Genomic DNA, 14,973 nt, shown 5'->3' with positions numbered 1-14,973 from the left:
GCGGCCCCCCTCCTGAGACCCGTCCTGGACTCTCAGGGCCCTCCCAGCTGAGGGTGCTGTGCCTGGAGCCCAGCCTCCTCTGAGATGGACCTGCTCGGTTTCCCTTCCCTCCCCATCCACGAAGCCCAAGCGCTCGTGACAAGAGAGGGACACTTTCGTGAACGGAACGTGCCAAGACTCTGCCTCGCGGCTCTGCCGTGGGGCTTTTTTAGATCCTGACAGTTCCCGAGGTCTTGGCAGAGCCAGTCTGGATGGAGAACCAAAAATAACTCCGTGACTCAAGCAGGGCGGGCAGCCTCCATCCCCAGTGGAGAGCCGAGCCCACAGCCAGGAGTTGGCCGAGCAGGCCTCACGGGCCAGCTGGACCCTTCTCTGCTGCCTCATCCGTGATTTTAAGGCTCCCTCCGAGAGACTGGGGGAGGGTGGGCTCAGGCCCTCGGGCCAGGGTGCACTGGGGGAGACCTCAGCCCAGGGCAGGGCGGGGCTGGAGCTGGTGCAGATGCCCTCCTCCCGCCCCCCAGCCCCCCCGCAGACGGTCTCCCCTTCTCTGCAGCCATGTGTGGGCCGAACGCAGTGGGACCATCCGGGGCAGCCCCGAGCCTGGACTTGGCCACAGTCTCAGTGTGAATCCATGGCCGCTGGCCTCACTGGGCACTTATGCGTGACGGGCATCCTTCTAGAAGCTCCCCACTGGTTAACTGCTTTAATTCCCACCACCGCCTCTGGGGTGGGTATCCTTCTGGCAGATAAGGAAGCCGCCCTCAGAAGAGGCGGCCCACCTTCCCCCCCCCCCCCGCCCCGTCCCCTCTGGCGGGTTACGTGGCAAAGCAGTGGGCTGATGAGGATTTTCTGGGAGATGCATAGTTATACCTCTCAGCTCCTGAGAGGTGAGTCATTTGTTCGTTCATTCATTCGTTTTGGACAGCTCCCCCAGGCTGAGCCTTGCGGGGGGGAGGAGCGTCCTGCCTGGGGTCGTGAGACCCGGACGCCCGGGGCCACGCCCAGGGGGTGTGCAGGCCCAGCCTGGGTCGGGGAGGCAGGGTGGGTGCCGTCCAGAAGGGAGCGGGCTCTGCAGAGGCGTCGGTGTGGGTCCAGCCACAGAAGACAGGAGGGCAGGAGCGGGGTGGGGGTCTGGCTGTCCCGATGGGGGTGGGCCTGAGCAAAGGTAGGGAGGCGAGTAGAGCTGGGCAGGTGGCCGAGCCGGGCCTCACCCGCCAGCGTCACCTTCTGAATGTGATGTAAAGGATGGATGTCTGTCTCCTTCGGGGGAGGTCGTCCCAGGCCGGGTGTGACCGCTGAAGGCTGGGCAGGGCGTTGGCGTGAGTGGACGTCTCACTGGGAAGTGTGCCCGCGATGGGGCACCAGCAGGCATCTCTCCCGGGGCCCCCGATCTGTGACACCCTTGGGGCCATGGTGCCTTGGGACTTCTCCTTCCGGGCGGCAGACAGGACCACTGTCCCTGACTCAGCGGTGGGGAGGCCCTGCACGGGACATTCACACGGGGCACTTTGCTGGCCTCTGGGCAGCAGGGAGATGGGCTGTCTCAGGTGTTCGATGGCCCCTGTTAGCATTTCCCACCCAGTTCGGAGGGTCTGCTGTCTCCCGGGGACAGCCCAGAAGCCCCCAGGGTCACAGAAACAAAGAGGGTGCTGGGGGGAGACCAGCCTAGTGTCCTGCTTCTCCCCTGCCCTCCCTCCTCCAGACGGAACCCTCAGGGAACCCCACCCCAAATTCTCAAAACCCTCGTGGGATGAGAACCTGGTCTGGGGCTCTCGTGGGCATGCACGCTCTCGCGAGATTTCCAAGGACCCACTTTTTTCTTACTTCTGGTTGCAGTAGATGTTGGCTAACCTGCACGTAATGTCCAGTCCCTTTGTCCTCTGTCTGTCCTCCCTCAGATGGGGGGTGTGGACAGGGCCGGCCTTGAGGGGACAGTATTTCAGTGGGAAAAAGTATGCAATTCCTCCTGAAAGGGGAACAGGCAAATATACACTGGGAAGGGATGGGCGAGTAAAAATAGTTGAGTTCCTTTTTCGAATCTGGGCCAGAAGCAGCAGCCTGGGGAGCGGCACCGCTGGGTCTTAGGAGCGGGGCAGCGTGACTTGATGGGAATTTGGCTGTAAAGCCGCCTTTCTTCTGCTTTGCAGTCAGCTCTTAATCCCGGTCCAAAGCCTCCGTGTTGCCCAGATGCAAGCTCTCCTGACAACACAAAGAGACAGAGGCCCCAGGCACCGGGCTGGGGGTCCAGGGCGTCCACTTCTCCAGTCTTGTTCAGTGATGCTGATGGATCTACTTGCCCCACTTTAAGTTTGAGGAGAGAGTGGGAGGCACCCCAGACAGTGCAGAGGTGGCCATGGGCCCCTCCCCGAGGCCGGGCCACCTCACTTGGCGGGATGACCCCCGGCTAAACCACGGTCCCTGGGTTAAGTCACTGGCAATCTTCTGAAAACGCGCAGGTCTCCTCTAAGCTTTGCAGACTGACCTCTACATCTGCTAATACAGTGGGAGTTTAGCAGAGCTGGGTAGTTACACGCAGGCCTGGCCTGGAAGAAAGGGAGGGTGTCCCAGTAGGCACACGTCCTGGCAGGGCAGGACCCACTGCCTACGTTGAGGGGCCAGTCGGCTTCTGAGGCTCAGTGAACCTTTTGCCCTTCTGAGGCTGTCTGAGTTTACTTATTCCGGAAGGCTTCAGGGCTACGCACACAGGGTGGCATCCAGGTGGCAGGAGGGGGATTTCTGCTGGGCATGGTGGCTGCCCGGGGCTATCAGGGGCAGTGGGAAGGGCGCTGGGCTGTCGGGAATGCCCGAGTGTCGGTGTGGCCCCGAGCGTATCCCAGCCCGTCTCCCGCCTCCATCTGTGTGACGGGAGGGCGCCATCACCCCCGTGCTCTCTGCTCCGTCAGTGACTTCAAATCCCAGCCCTCCGGCCCCTGGGCACCTTCTCCAGGCAGTAGGGAGCCCGCTGTCACCCTGCAGGGAAGCTCACAGGCCCTCCAGGGGGAAGGAGCGCCCTTCCTCCTGCGCTGGACCACAGATGCACTTTCTCCTTAGGAGGTCCAGCGGCTGCCACCCCTGCTTCCCAGAGGAGAAAACTGCGTCTGGGCGAGGCTGGCCGCCCCGTCGGGCGGTGCGGCCCTGGCACCCCCGGCCCTAGGCCCAGGGGGCTGCACCTCCCTCTCCCCACCTGCCCTGGCCTCCGTTGCTCTCTGCTTGGGGGAGGGGGTGGTGGCCTCTCGCCTTTGGGGCTGGGCCCAGGCACTCACTCCCCCGCGCCGTGTCCTCTCTTGCAGCATGTGGCAAGCTGACGGGCATAAGTGACCCCGTGACCATCAAGACCTCCGGCTCGAGGTTTGGGTCCTGGATGACGGACCCTCTGGCCCCAGAAGGTGATAACAGGGTAAGTGCTTCCTTCATTGGGTCTGGGTCTGGGGCAGGGGGGCTGTGGACGAGGGAAACTTGGTGCCCCCGGGGTGGGGTTCCAGGGACTTTGGGGAGAGGCCCAGGTCCCTTGCCGAGGTCCCTGTACTAAGGCAGAGTCACAGACCGCGGGGTGGGTCCGAGGACGCCTGCGACCCCCTCCCCGCGTGTGGCTCTGCCCCTGGGAGCGGAGGGGCTGCCTCCGGGCTGAAACCTTCCCATGCTCACAGCACTGTCCCTGCTCCGCTCAGGAACAGCATGGTCAGGCCTTCTTGTTTTAATGACTTCTCATTTGCGTTTCATTTGCCATTCCTTTCATGGCTGATGGAAACTCATGTTCTTTTTTGATTTAGGAGAAAAGCCATGTTCTTTTTTTTCTAGACTCTCCCCCCTGGGTAAAGACCTCATGAGAGAGAGACGACTGAGCGGCACGTCTGTCTTGATCGGGTTGGGGTGGGGGCTGCGTTGCGTTCTGTCGTTGGAGTCCCTTCGGGGCGTGGGGAGCAGAGGGCTGGCTGGCTGGGAGGGTGGCGCCTGGCCCACTGGGCCCGGGGAACATCCGTCCATCACCACAGCGTCCTTTGGGAGCGTTTCAGCGAAGGGAGGTTCCGAACGCCCAGGGTTCTGGCTCTTAGTTGGAGGAAAGGAGCTGTGGGCATCCCTGTCCCTTGGTGGTCCACCAGCCTGACCGCTGGCACCCAGAGAGAACCGTCACAACAGTCCAGGGCCTCTCTTACCCGGCCCCTTGCCTGCAGGAGGTTTAGAAAATAAACACTTAAAAAAAAACTTCAACTCTTCCTCTGGGCAGATTGAGAAAGGAGCTTAGGAATTTGAGAACCTCTGAGCCTTGTCTGGAGGATTTTCATTGGGGAGGGATCTTGAGACTTCTGATGTCTGCTCCTCCCCCAGCCCCATTCCCACCCTTTAGACAGTGTGATCGCTTCTGTTTAGATCAGGAAGCGGCACATTCTCCTTCTGGGGAAGACGCCTGGGGGGCCATGACGGGCTTTCCAGCGATCTGGGCGTCTGTCTTTTTATACCACAACCTCCAGTGGGAGGAACCCCCGTCTCTCCCCTTCCTTACCCACCCCCCGGCAGGCCAGCAGCCTCTTCCCAGACCTCATCCCCGGGTCTGCAGGCAGAGAGTTCTGGAAGGAGGGGCCCGGCTACAGGCTGCAAACCCGGGAAATGACCGGGTCTGGTATTTTGGGGGTGAAGTTTGTTTGTGTTTTATTTTCTGAATGGTGACGGCTAGCTGGTCCTTGGAAGTTTTCTAAGAATTTAACTGGCCAATTAATTACCAGTTAATTACCAATGAACCATTTGATTGGCCAGTTGTTACCCTGACGACTCTTCAGTTCCATCTGCGTCCGCCTGGGAAACACCACTTTGGTTCTGAGTTTGGTTAGGAGCGTGCTCTTGCTGCAGGCGTCAGTCATAATAACGGTAATGCAGACGTGAAAACAAGACGGTGACGCACACCCTGAGCGCATGATGTTTATATTGAAATACAAGAGGAAGTATTGGTTTCTAGGACGCAGCGACACGTGTGCCCAGCCCTCAGCTGAGCGCACCTGTGCCTGTCCTGGTTTGGTCCCACGGCTGCCGGAGATCCTAGTTGTCTCTGCTGTGTTGATGAGAAAACGCAGGGCCAGGAGGGTCACGTGACTTGCCCAAGGCAAGGTCTCAGGAAAGGCTGACCGGTGGGTTTATTAACCATTTATTTACCGCGATATTCCAGGTTGAGTCTCCCGAGTCACCCTCCTCTCCGTTGCCTTCTCCCCACCTCCTGCCTGCCCTCTGCCTGCCCCACCACACACACCCCACTGACCCAGCAGGCCTCTTGGGATCCGTGAGCTGGAACCAATGACCTTGGTGCTGCAGAGGAGGAACCCCGGTCTAGAGGATTTCGCCCCATCTGACACCGCAGATGTGCCTCTGGGTCCCCACGTTGATGTCAGTTTCCTTTGTTGTAGTGAGCGCTCGTCAAATTTTCTTTTCTCAGAGATCACGTATCAGGGCTCCTGGAATCCCCCGTACCATGAGGATGCAGGTTCATCTGCAAAGCCGCTGAGGTGGTGATGGATGCTTTGGGGAATTAGACATCTCTTTTCTGCTTGATGAGTTGATCACCGTCCAGGAAAGGGGGCCCTGGTGATGGACAGAGTGCAAGCAGGAAGGCGGAAGGGGGGCCTTTGTGGGAGCTGACTGCGTGGGGAGGCAGGGAGGGGACCAGCTCGCTGGCAGGGGACCCTGGGGGCCTGCTCCAAAGCTGTGGGCAGTCGGCAGTCCTGCCCCAAGCCGTGAGATCAGCACAGCCACCAGCTCACAGCCTGCTAAGTGACACGTCCCCAGGTCCTGCCGTTGATCTAGAAGGGAGCTGGTTTCTTTTGTTTTGATCTTTTCCATTCTCCGTCCAGTTTTGATCACACACAGGAGACCAATAACTCGCTCCCCCCCCCAAAAAAAAACAGTGTCAGCTTCAGTGCAGGAGGCCACAGAGGGCGAGGAAAGGGGGGTGTGGCCAACAGCCAGGGCGGGGGATTGCCCTGGGACCGCTGTCCGGGAGCCCTCAAAGGGGCTTTCGGGTCCCCCGCCTTTGTGCTGAGCTGTTGGAACCAGGTTAGCTCGTTCATTAAGCACCACCTGTGTGTAGGCACTGTGCTGGGCTCCGGTGGTCCTCCACCCTGTCCAGAAGCTTCCGATGGCACCAGAGTTCCAGAAGCCATGCTCTCGTCACCCCAGGCTGTGTCCCTCCCCCGGGAGAACAAGACGCTGAGGCGCGTACCTCTGACTGTGGACCCTTCTAAGGTCCGGCATCCACCGTCCCTCTAAACAGCCGTGCTTCCACCGTAGAAGTCCCAGGCCCACTCACATCAGACAGTGGTAAGGGGACCAGCCGGCCTCTGGCCCCCAGGAAGTTCATGTTCAGAGGGGTGGTCTTATCACTAGAACGCCTCTCATTTCCCAAACAGCAGTGAGCTCAGTTTAGTGTTTAAAAGTCCTTCCCTGTCATCTAAACAGTGTCACAGCTATCCAGGTATTTTATTCCTACAGAATCCGTCTTCCTGAAGGTCGTATTATCCGAACTGCACGGTCACACTGTTTCGTGTGGTCGGGGACGGTCTTGGGGCTGCTGACCTCGCCCCCCTTTCAAGCCTCACTCCTCAGTGAAGCCTCCCACCTCCTTATTCACCTGTTCAGCTAAGGGCTCCCTTTAGAGCATCTTTCCCACCCGTGCCAGCTCCTTGAGGTCAGGCCCTGCCAGGAGGACATGTGACAGATGCCTGCCCCACCAAAGGGAGGAGAGGATGTGGTCACGTTACTAAGCCAGGCCCTTTGGGCGGGGCTTCCCTCCCCCGCTCCGCCCCTCCCGGATACATCCCTGCATCACGTAAGATGGGGCCAGACTCGACAGCACCGCCCTGCCCTGCCCTGCCCCGAGATGGCCTTCTTCACTAAAAAGCACATGAAAATAATAGGGACAATTAGGAAAACCCCACATTCTCCGTAAACTCCACCGTGTGGAACCAGAATGCAGTCAGGATGTGGGAATACCCAGGTTTTCTTACAGGGGAGCTGGCGTTGGGCGTTTTGATTCCAGTGAGCTGGCAGGCCACATCCACTCAAGGCGTGGCATTTACAAAGAAAGAGTCCGGAGGTGGCTTTGTTTTATCTCTTCTGGCAAAGGGACCCTCGTGGATGGGGGAGCTTGCGCACTGGCCTCAGACCTGCCGAGGGGACTCTTCTTGCAACTTGCCCGGGGGGCCTTCCTTCTGCTGACAGAAGTACCCACAGCGGGGGCTCTGAGCCCTGATGCCCCAAGGGCCCCTTTCTCCCTTGGGCTTCCCTGGCTTCTGTTCCCCGGTGTGTTCTCAGCTCTCCCCCTTCCTCAGCCTGGGGCCCCACGGTCCTTCCCGCAGGACAACGGCCACAGGGAGCTGCAGCCCGCATGGAGCGTGGCCCTGAGGTCACCAGCGCCCGGAGGGCAGGGAACGAGTTCCCATCACTTGGAGAACAGGAGGCGCATGGCCACCTGGGCCACCCGAGGCATCCTGCCGGGCGGTGGTGGGTGAGGCGGGCATTGTGGTCAAGCCCAGGAGTGAGCGAGTGGAAGGTCGCCGTCCCTTCTGTCTGTGCCCGTGAACAGAACCTGCTTTATGGGGTCGGTTGGGCATTTCAGAGGACTGCCTCGGGAGTCTGGGAGGAAGTGGCCCAGTGAAGACAGGCAGTGGGTGTGTCCTGTGCGAGATGCAGTCTGCTTTCTGGTGAACAGACCGTGTGGCCCTGGGCGAGACCCTCACCCCTGGGCCTCTCTGAATTGAGGACTTGGAACAGGTGGTCTCGGGGACCCTGCCGAACGTTAGAATCCCCTGGAAGCTTTAACCAGCCGATGCCCGGCTCTACCCCCAAGGTCTTTGCCATTGTTCTGGGGTGTGAAAGCTCCCAGGAGACCCAGCCAGGTTGAGGACCCTGGTCCCAGGCCTCCGCGGTTCAGATGCAGCGGTTCTGGGCGGCATCCTGGAGGGGACGGGATTCCATCTGAGCCTTGGAACGTGGAGCAGGCGGGGCAGGACAAGGCATTTGAGGTGAGATCAGAGTGAACTCGTGGGGGTGGGAGGCACTGCCAGAGGTGGGCCCTCATCGCAGGCCCTGGGGGTCCCATGATGCACTCCTCTTTTGCACAGAGGGGCTCACTGGTTGCCTAAACCCTCCAGGCCGAGAGCTGGTTGTTACACATTTAGCACCTGTGCTGATTTTCTCTCCCACCCTAAATTGCCTTTTCCAAGTGTTGCCCACTGCGACCAATTTGCCAGTTTATCGGAGGAAAAGGCAGTTTAAAAATCCTTAGAAATTGGATGCTGACTTCACGCAGCTCTGCCCACAGGAAGGAGGTGTTGATCCCTGGGGGTCCAGGGATGCATCAACCCAACCGGGTCCCCACCATCAAAGACCCACTCGTGGCGGAGGCAGAGCGAGCTGAGATGGGGGTGGTCAGGAGAGGGTGCAGAGGGGGGCTGTCACTTGAGCTAAGTCTTGAGAGAAGCAGTGAGCTCCCTGTCTGGGAGGTAGCCAAGAGGAGGCGCGATGTCAGGGCGTCTGCACATCACCCTGCGGACCTCTGACACCTTCCGCCCAGCCCTGCACTTGCCCCGTTCTAATGCGTGGCCCGCATCGCCGAGGGCTGCTCTGACGGGGGCTAAGGATAATGAAAAGCCTCAGATGAGACCCAGTCTTTAAAAAAAGTGTTGTTAAAAACAAAAAGCACATCTGCCTCTAAGCATCTGAATGGATGTCTCAGGAACAAGGTTACAGGTTTTGGGTTTTTTTTTTTTTTTTAATTTTTAACGCATGCGCAATACCGTGTCTGAAAACTCCCACATCCTTAATCCCTCCTGCAGCCGGCAGAGCCCTCGATGGATAAAGCAGCTGCCTTCTCGCCAGACAGATGCACTGGGAACGGCATTAGCCCGGCAGATTTTCCTCTGACTAACTGCATTGCTTTCTAATTTGCTCCCATGTTGGTTGAAAATGACTAAAGCGTTTTGTGCAAAGTCTAGACAGCTTTCGAGTCAACTGGCATTTAAGCAGTCATTGGAAAGCTCTTCTTCTTGTGACCCCAAACTTGGGCCTCTGCTGGGTTTGTTATCTTGGTTGATTTGAGCAATCAGAGCCTTCTGGAAGCCCGGATTCCTCGGGGAGAGGCACTTTCCCAGGACTGGGCGTGATAGAGTGATTATGCTCGGAGCATCCCAAGTGCCAAATTAATGACATCCCCCCGCCGGACTGGTGGTTCAGTCCGGCCTGCTGTGAGGGCCTGGACGAAAGGAGAGGCCTGACGCACGCGCCCCCTGGGATATCGGGCATTGCCCTTCCTGGAGACCTTGATAACGGCCATCCCTGCAGACTGCCCGGTGTTGTGGGCACTTGTCCTCCTGCGGGCCCAGGCGGCTGTGCCCTCTGCCACAGCGTCCTGCTGGAGGGCGGTGCCACATGCTGCTGGAGGGCCAGCCTTCCCAGATGACCCAGAGCCTGGGGGCAGCCCCACCGCTTGGCGGGAACAGCAGAGGGTGGCTGCCAGCCACGCCCACGGCGCAGCTGCGGGGTCCCAGGCTGTCGGTCCCCACACCCCTGTGCGTGGTGTCCTTTCTCCAGGCTGGACGCTTCCTCCCCTGGTGGGGAGACAGCCCTGGCCCCTCGTGAAAGGCACCCCGTGGGTTTGGAGGAAGGACATGACCCTGTTTAGTCTGTTCTCTCCCAGTCCTTCCAGCTCCTTCTCTGGGTGCCGAATCACTAAATGCCAAGTCCAGGAGGGGATGCCTACCCGGGAGGGGTCCCCCCCGCTTCAGCCCCACTGACAGGTCCGCTGTGTCCGCAGGTCTGGTACATGGACGGCTACCACAACAACCGCTTTGTCCGCGAGTACAGATCGATGCTGGCCTTCATGACCACGGACAATTTCACGTCCCACCGCCTCCCGCACCCCTGGTCCGGCACGGGGCAGGTGGTCTACAACGGCTCCATCTACTTCAACAAGTTCCAGAGTCACATCGTCATCAGGTTCGACCTAAAGACAGAGACGATCCTCAAGACGCGCAGCCTGGACTATGCCGGCTATAACAACATGTACCACTACGCGTGGGGCGGCCACTCGGACATCGACCTCATGGTGGACGAGAACGGGCTGTGGGCTGTCTACGCCACCAACCAGAACGCCGGCAACATCGTCGTCAGCAAGCTGGACCCCGTGTCCCTGCAGGTGCTGCAGACCTGGAACACCAGCTACCCCAAGCGCAGCGCCGGCGAGGCCTTCATTATCTGTGGGACCCTCTACGTCACCAACGGCTACTCGGGGGGCACCAAGGTCCACTACGCCTACCAAACCAACGCCTCTACCTACGAGTACATCGACATCCCCTTCCAGAACAAGTACTCGCACATCTCCATGCTGGATTACAACCCCAAGGACCGCGCCCTGTACGCCTGGAACAACGGCCACCAGATCCTCTACAACGTCACCCTCTTCCATGTCATCCGGTCTGATGAGCTGTAGGGTCCCCTCGGCCTGGAAGCCGAGGGTCCGCGTCCTCCACCCACCTGGAAATTCCTGTGGAACAGCTGCCAAATGAATATTGGTGAGACGAACAAGGCTAATTTGGAAAAATCAGCAGCAGCGTGGACTCCGGCATCACGGGGTGGCGTTGCCCCCCGTGTTTCTCCACCTCCAGCCGGAGGGCGGCCAGTGTGGCACCTCCAGCCGGAGGGCGGCCAGTGTGGGAAGAAGCCCCCGTATACACGGCTGGAACTGCAGCCCAGGGCTCCCTGGCTCCCCCACCCTGGTCCCCTTTCTGGTCAATATACTCAAGAAGTAAGGCACTGACTGTTGGCCAATTCTTACTGAGAACAACCCACTGTTAGGATCGCATGGACATGTCCGTAGATCATGGTCAGCTCGATGGACCTGAGTGTCGTGTCTCATTGAAGCCCCCCTCCCCCGGGCCTTGCTCGGCGGCCGAGGGGGCCACGTAGGCTAGTGTGACTCGCATCTCATCACCGCTGCCGTCCTTGACCACGTGTTGTGTCTTAGATGCACTTAGATGCTGAGACTCCAAGTAGCCCGTGGACCCGAGTTAGTCCCCAAGAGCGGTGGCCGGCGTGTGTGGCGTGGACAGGCTCAGTGCCGCACCGTTTGAATCCGCGTACCCCGTAGATACATCGTGCAGTGTCCGTCTGTCGTTTCCTCGAGGTGGTGACTTGTCTGATGCCGTGAATGTTGTAAATGCAATGCCGTAGTTTGGATTAGTAAGTGGATGGTTTTTGTTTCTAAAGAGGAATAAAAAAAAACCACATCAATGTTCGCCCTTATAGAGAGATGATCAAGTTCATGTTGCTAATCGTGAAAGGAAATATCCTCTTCTTGTTAAATTATCTAAATAGTGTAACCACAGATGAGAAGGGCTCATCTAGGGAAACTTCGGTTTCCAACGGGAAAGAAATGCTCTTGAGGGCAACAGTGTGCGGAAAGTACATTTTTTAAGTAAAAAAGAGGGAAACTTTGTACTATCCGGTTATCTAAGGAACAATAAAAATATTAGGAGATGTTTTTGCTTCGTTTGTCATTTCAGAAGGTTTTAAAAATGACCAAGACTTCCAGATCCTTGCAGACGTATTCCAGAGCGAGTGCCCCTCTCAGAAGAGGACAGGGCACGGGCTGGACACGAGCCCCATTGGGGCCCTAGGCACTCATCCCCCGCAAGGGTCGGAGCCCGAGGATCAGCTTGGAGGTCCCTACTCCTTGGGTGAATCTGAATCCGAGGGCTACAGCACTGGGAGTCCCACCCCACCCCACCCCGGCAGGCTCCTCCAAGACACAGGTGGAAGGAGCCTGGGACAGGCACCCGCTTTCGAGGTGGCAGGGGGCATCCGCAGAGACCCTGCCGAAAAGTGGGCAAAGGTAAACCCAGGCCCTCTCTGGCCAGCACTGGGGATCCAGGAGGTGAGTGGCCAGCCCTGTCTGGGGTCTGGGTCCCTGAGCCCTGGAGACAGAGAACCTCGTGCATCGGGGGAGCCCAGGCCACCACGGCCAGGCCTGCAGATACCAAGCCAGGCTCCGTCTCTAAGTGGGCCCTGAGGTCTCTGCAGGACAGAGCCGTTCTGGAGTGCCCTGGGGGTTCACATGGCCAGAGAAGGCACAGGTCAAAGTAACTCTCCTTTCACAAGACAGTTCAGGACCGGCCTTGGCACTAGATGCCAAGGCAGGGTGTGGCACGTGGTGACCATCCACTCCCTCCCCTGCCCTTCCTCTGCTCTGGGGCGGCTGGCCTCCTTGGCAGGGTGGACAGCAGGGCTGTGATGTGGGCCTGGGGAGAAGCTAGCAGCCCCCGTGAGCTCAGCCCAGCTGGCACCGCACCCAAACCAGAGAGCAGAGGGGCTGATGTGTTTCCAAAACAGCCTTCTTCAGTTGCCATCACTTGTCCTGGAAAGAACCTGGGCGGGTCCCCAGGCAGGGGTGTAGGCGGCACTTAGAGGGGGTGTAGCTGGCGTTCATGGCGCTGGTACTCTCGGAGTCAGTCTGAGAACATCCAAGAACATCTGACTCCGTCCCCGGGGCCCCTCGGAGGCTGGAGCCACTGAGACAGCAAGCTGGTCAGGCAAGGAGGCAGCGGGGGCGTGGGGACCGTGTCTGCTAGTCACAGTGGGTGCCCTTGGGATCCAGCCAATTGCTGGGAAGATATGGGATGAGAAGTAGGGTGGAATCCCCGCTTGTCCTCTCCAGCCCCTCCGGTGGAGTAACACACGGAAGCAGAAAAGAATGACCACTGGCCGGGGCTTGCCCACTGTTGGGAGCCCTGAATCGCAGTCAGCTCGCCCATGAGAAATTGGGTGGGCCCTGGACCACTGGGTGGGGAGGGAGGGAGATGCCAGAGGACCCTGGAAAAGTCCTGGGGGTGTGGGCCAGCAGGGCAGCCTGGGGGAGGGGTGGTGGCCTTGCATAGTTAAGGGCCACTCCTGGGACCCTTCCCCACCCCCCTCCCCCGCACCGGGGGCCACATCTCTACTGCACGCTGGGGGCCACCTAGACACTGCACTGCGAGGGGACAGTGCCGCCTCGGGCCTGGCCCAGGCCACCTCTGACCCCAGCGCCCCTCAGCCTCTCCCCTCCGCCCACACGCTGCAGTGGGGCTCACCGAGCAGGTCTCCACCTCCGGGCACAAGGCGCTCCAGAGCCCCTTGGCCCCTTCACCTGTGCTCTCCCCACGTCCTTCCTCCCCTCCCAGCTCAGAGCTCCCGCCTTCTGTAAGCTTCCCGTTCCCCATCTCCAAGGAGGAATCACTGCTTCTTTCCTGTTCCTTTAAATCCTTCCTCCATCACCCATGCTCTGGACTGCCCCATCTTCCCAGCATCTGTGATTCTCTTAGACCCAACATATTCTTTAAGATTTGGGTTTTTTTTTTTTAATTCACCAAGCCCAAGACAAAATAATCCAAAAAAATCCTTTCTTGCTTTCTTGTTGCTGCTGGGTTTCCTTCGCCAGATACCCTGAACTGTGACGAGGAAGCGGGGTGGGAGATGGTAGGAAACGCCTGACCCTCAATTAGAGCCTCATTAGCTGCAAGTCCTCCCCGAACGAGAGGACTCACACAGGCCGCTGCCACAGCCGTGGCAGGACAAGCTGCAATTAAAACTTTTAGAAGTGGGAGGCGTTTTCCTACTTTCATGTTTGCAAATTACCTTGGAGGGAACCGGCACACGCAAAATCCTCCCCGGGAGAGACAGGAGCTGGTTCTTCATAGAACAGCCCTAACTTCAATAAGACAGTCTAAGACGCCACCGACTTTATTCCCGGTGTGAAGCCATGATGGGAGTCTGTCCAGGCAGGATCAGGCAGGGATTGTTAAGTAATTACAGCTGCAATTATGGGCCGAACTCTTCATAATTTCCCCCTAACGGCATAGGAGACGGCAAATGTACAAATACCTGCTCTGAGTCACCAGAAGACAAAATAACGAACGACCTGATAGGTTCAGAATGGATTTGCTGTCTCCGACTGAGTATTTGCTGGGGAAAATAATCCTCCAGGATATTAAATACGCAAGAAAAATGGCTCCATCCAGAGAGGAAATACAACAACCGGCTTGCCACCAAATCTCCCAGATTCCAATAACTGAATATATTGGCTGATGGCAGAACATCTGTAGATGAATTTTCTTTATTAAAAGTTTGGCCTGGAATCAAAACCCAGCGGTTCTTTGGTGGGTACCGGAGGCCAGAGCATGAGATGCCCAGTCCTGGGTGCAGCTGGGTAGGCCTGGAACTTTTTCTAGTTTCCGCAGGTTTCTTCTTGAAGGAGGCCTGTGATGGGTGACCCCACACAGCTGCCCATGGAATTCACCTCTAGCTCCTGGAGTCGCGATGCCCTTGTCGTTTAGGGAAGGCGTGCGGTGAGGGTGGCCGAGCTCTCGTAAGTGACCAGGAAGGAGGCATCTCTTGGGTTCTTGGGAAGTGAAGGGTCTCCAAACAGGGGCCAGGCTCCACCCGTGAGAAGGGAAAGGAAGGCGATGGTGATTTCAGGTAGCTGAACGGGCCAGGGTGGGGGTAGAACGTTGTCTTTAATCGGAACACTTAACGTAATCCCATTGGCAGATTATAAGTGGTAAAGGTCGGGCACAGTCACCGCTTAGAAGCCAATGTTGACACCAGCTTCCCCCGCATCCCTTTGACCTCACACCACCTGTAGAAGAGGCACCAGGCTCCCCGTCCTCAGATGGAAACTGTCTCAGGACATCTGAGCTTCCAACCCACGAAAGAGCGTCCACGTCCACAGGACAGCCCAGGCCAACACGGGGACACATCGGAAAACTTCAGGCCGTTGAGGGTCCCTGGGGAAGGTAGCAGCTGGGCCGGGACTGTGGGTGGCAGGTACGTCCTCGGGGCACACAGGGAAATGAACCCCCAGAGGCAGCTCCTAGAAACTGGAGCGGTCATTTGGGAGGGAGGGGGACTTGGGTCCAATCCTTGTCCAGACACCTGTGTAGGCGTGGCCCAGGAAGACGT

At 58.5% G+C, this 14,973-nt stretch overlaps 1 protein-coding gene across 2 annotated transcripts in view; it reads left to right on the top strand.

The window, feature by feature from the left end:
* OLFM1 (olfactomedin 1) overlaps positions 1-11,521 on the top strand; it is a 35,764-nt gene extending 24,243 nt beyond the window's left edge. For both annotated transcript variants that reach the window (XM_089913951.1, XM_022578298.2), the window contains exons 5-6: positions 3,291-3,397; positions 9,797-11,521. In XM_089913951.1, coding sequence (XP_089770077.1) covers positions 3,291-3,397; positions 9,797-10,471 — 782 coding nt within the window. In that variant the 3' untranslated portion in view covers positions 10,472-11,521. The remainder of the gene's footprint in view (positions 1-3,290; positions 3,398-9,796) is intronic.
* The last annotated feature ends 3,452 nt before the right edge of the window (positions 11,522-14,973 follow it).

This window comes from Delphinapterus leucas, chromosome 6, assembly GCF_059928025.1.
Source record: "Delphinapterus leucas isolate spDelLeu-1000000601 "Yukka" chromosome 6, BTC_Dleu_Yukka2, whole genome shotgun sequence".
Lineage (NCBI taxonomy): Eukaryota > Metazoa > Chordata > Mammalia > Artiodactyla > Monodontidae > Delphinapterus > Delphinapterus leucas.
Note: the sequence above shows the minus strand (reverse complement) of the source record. Positions and strands in the feature narration are given on the sequence as shown.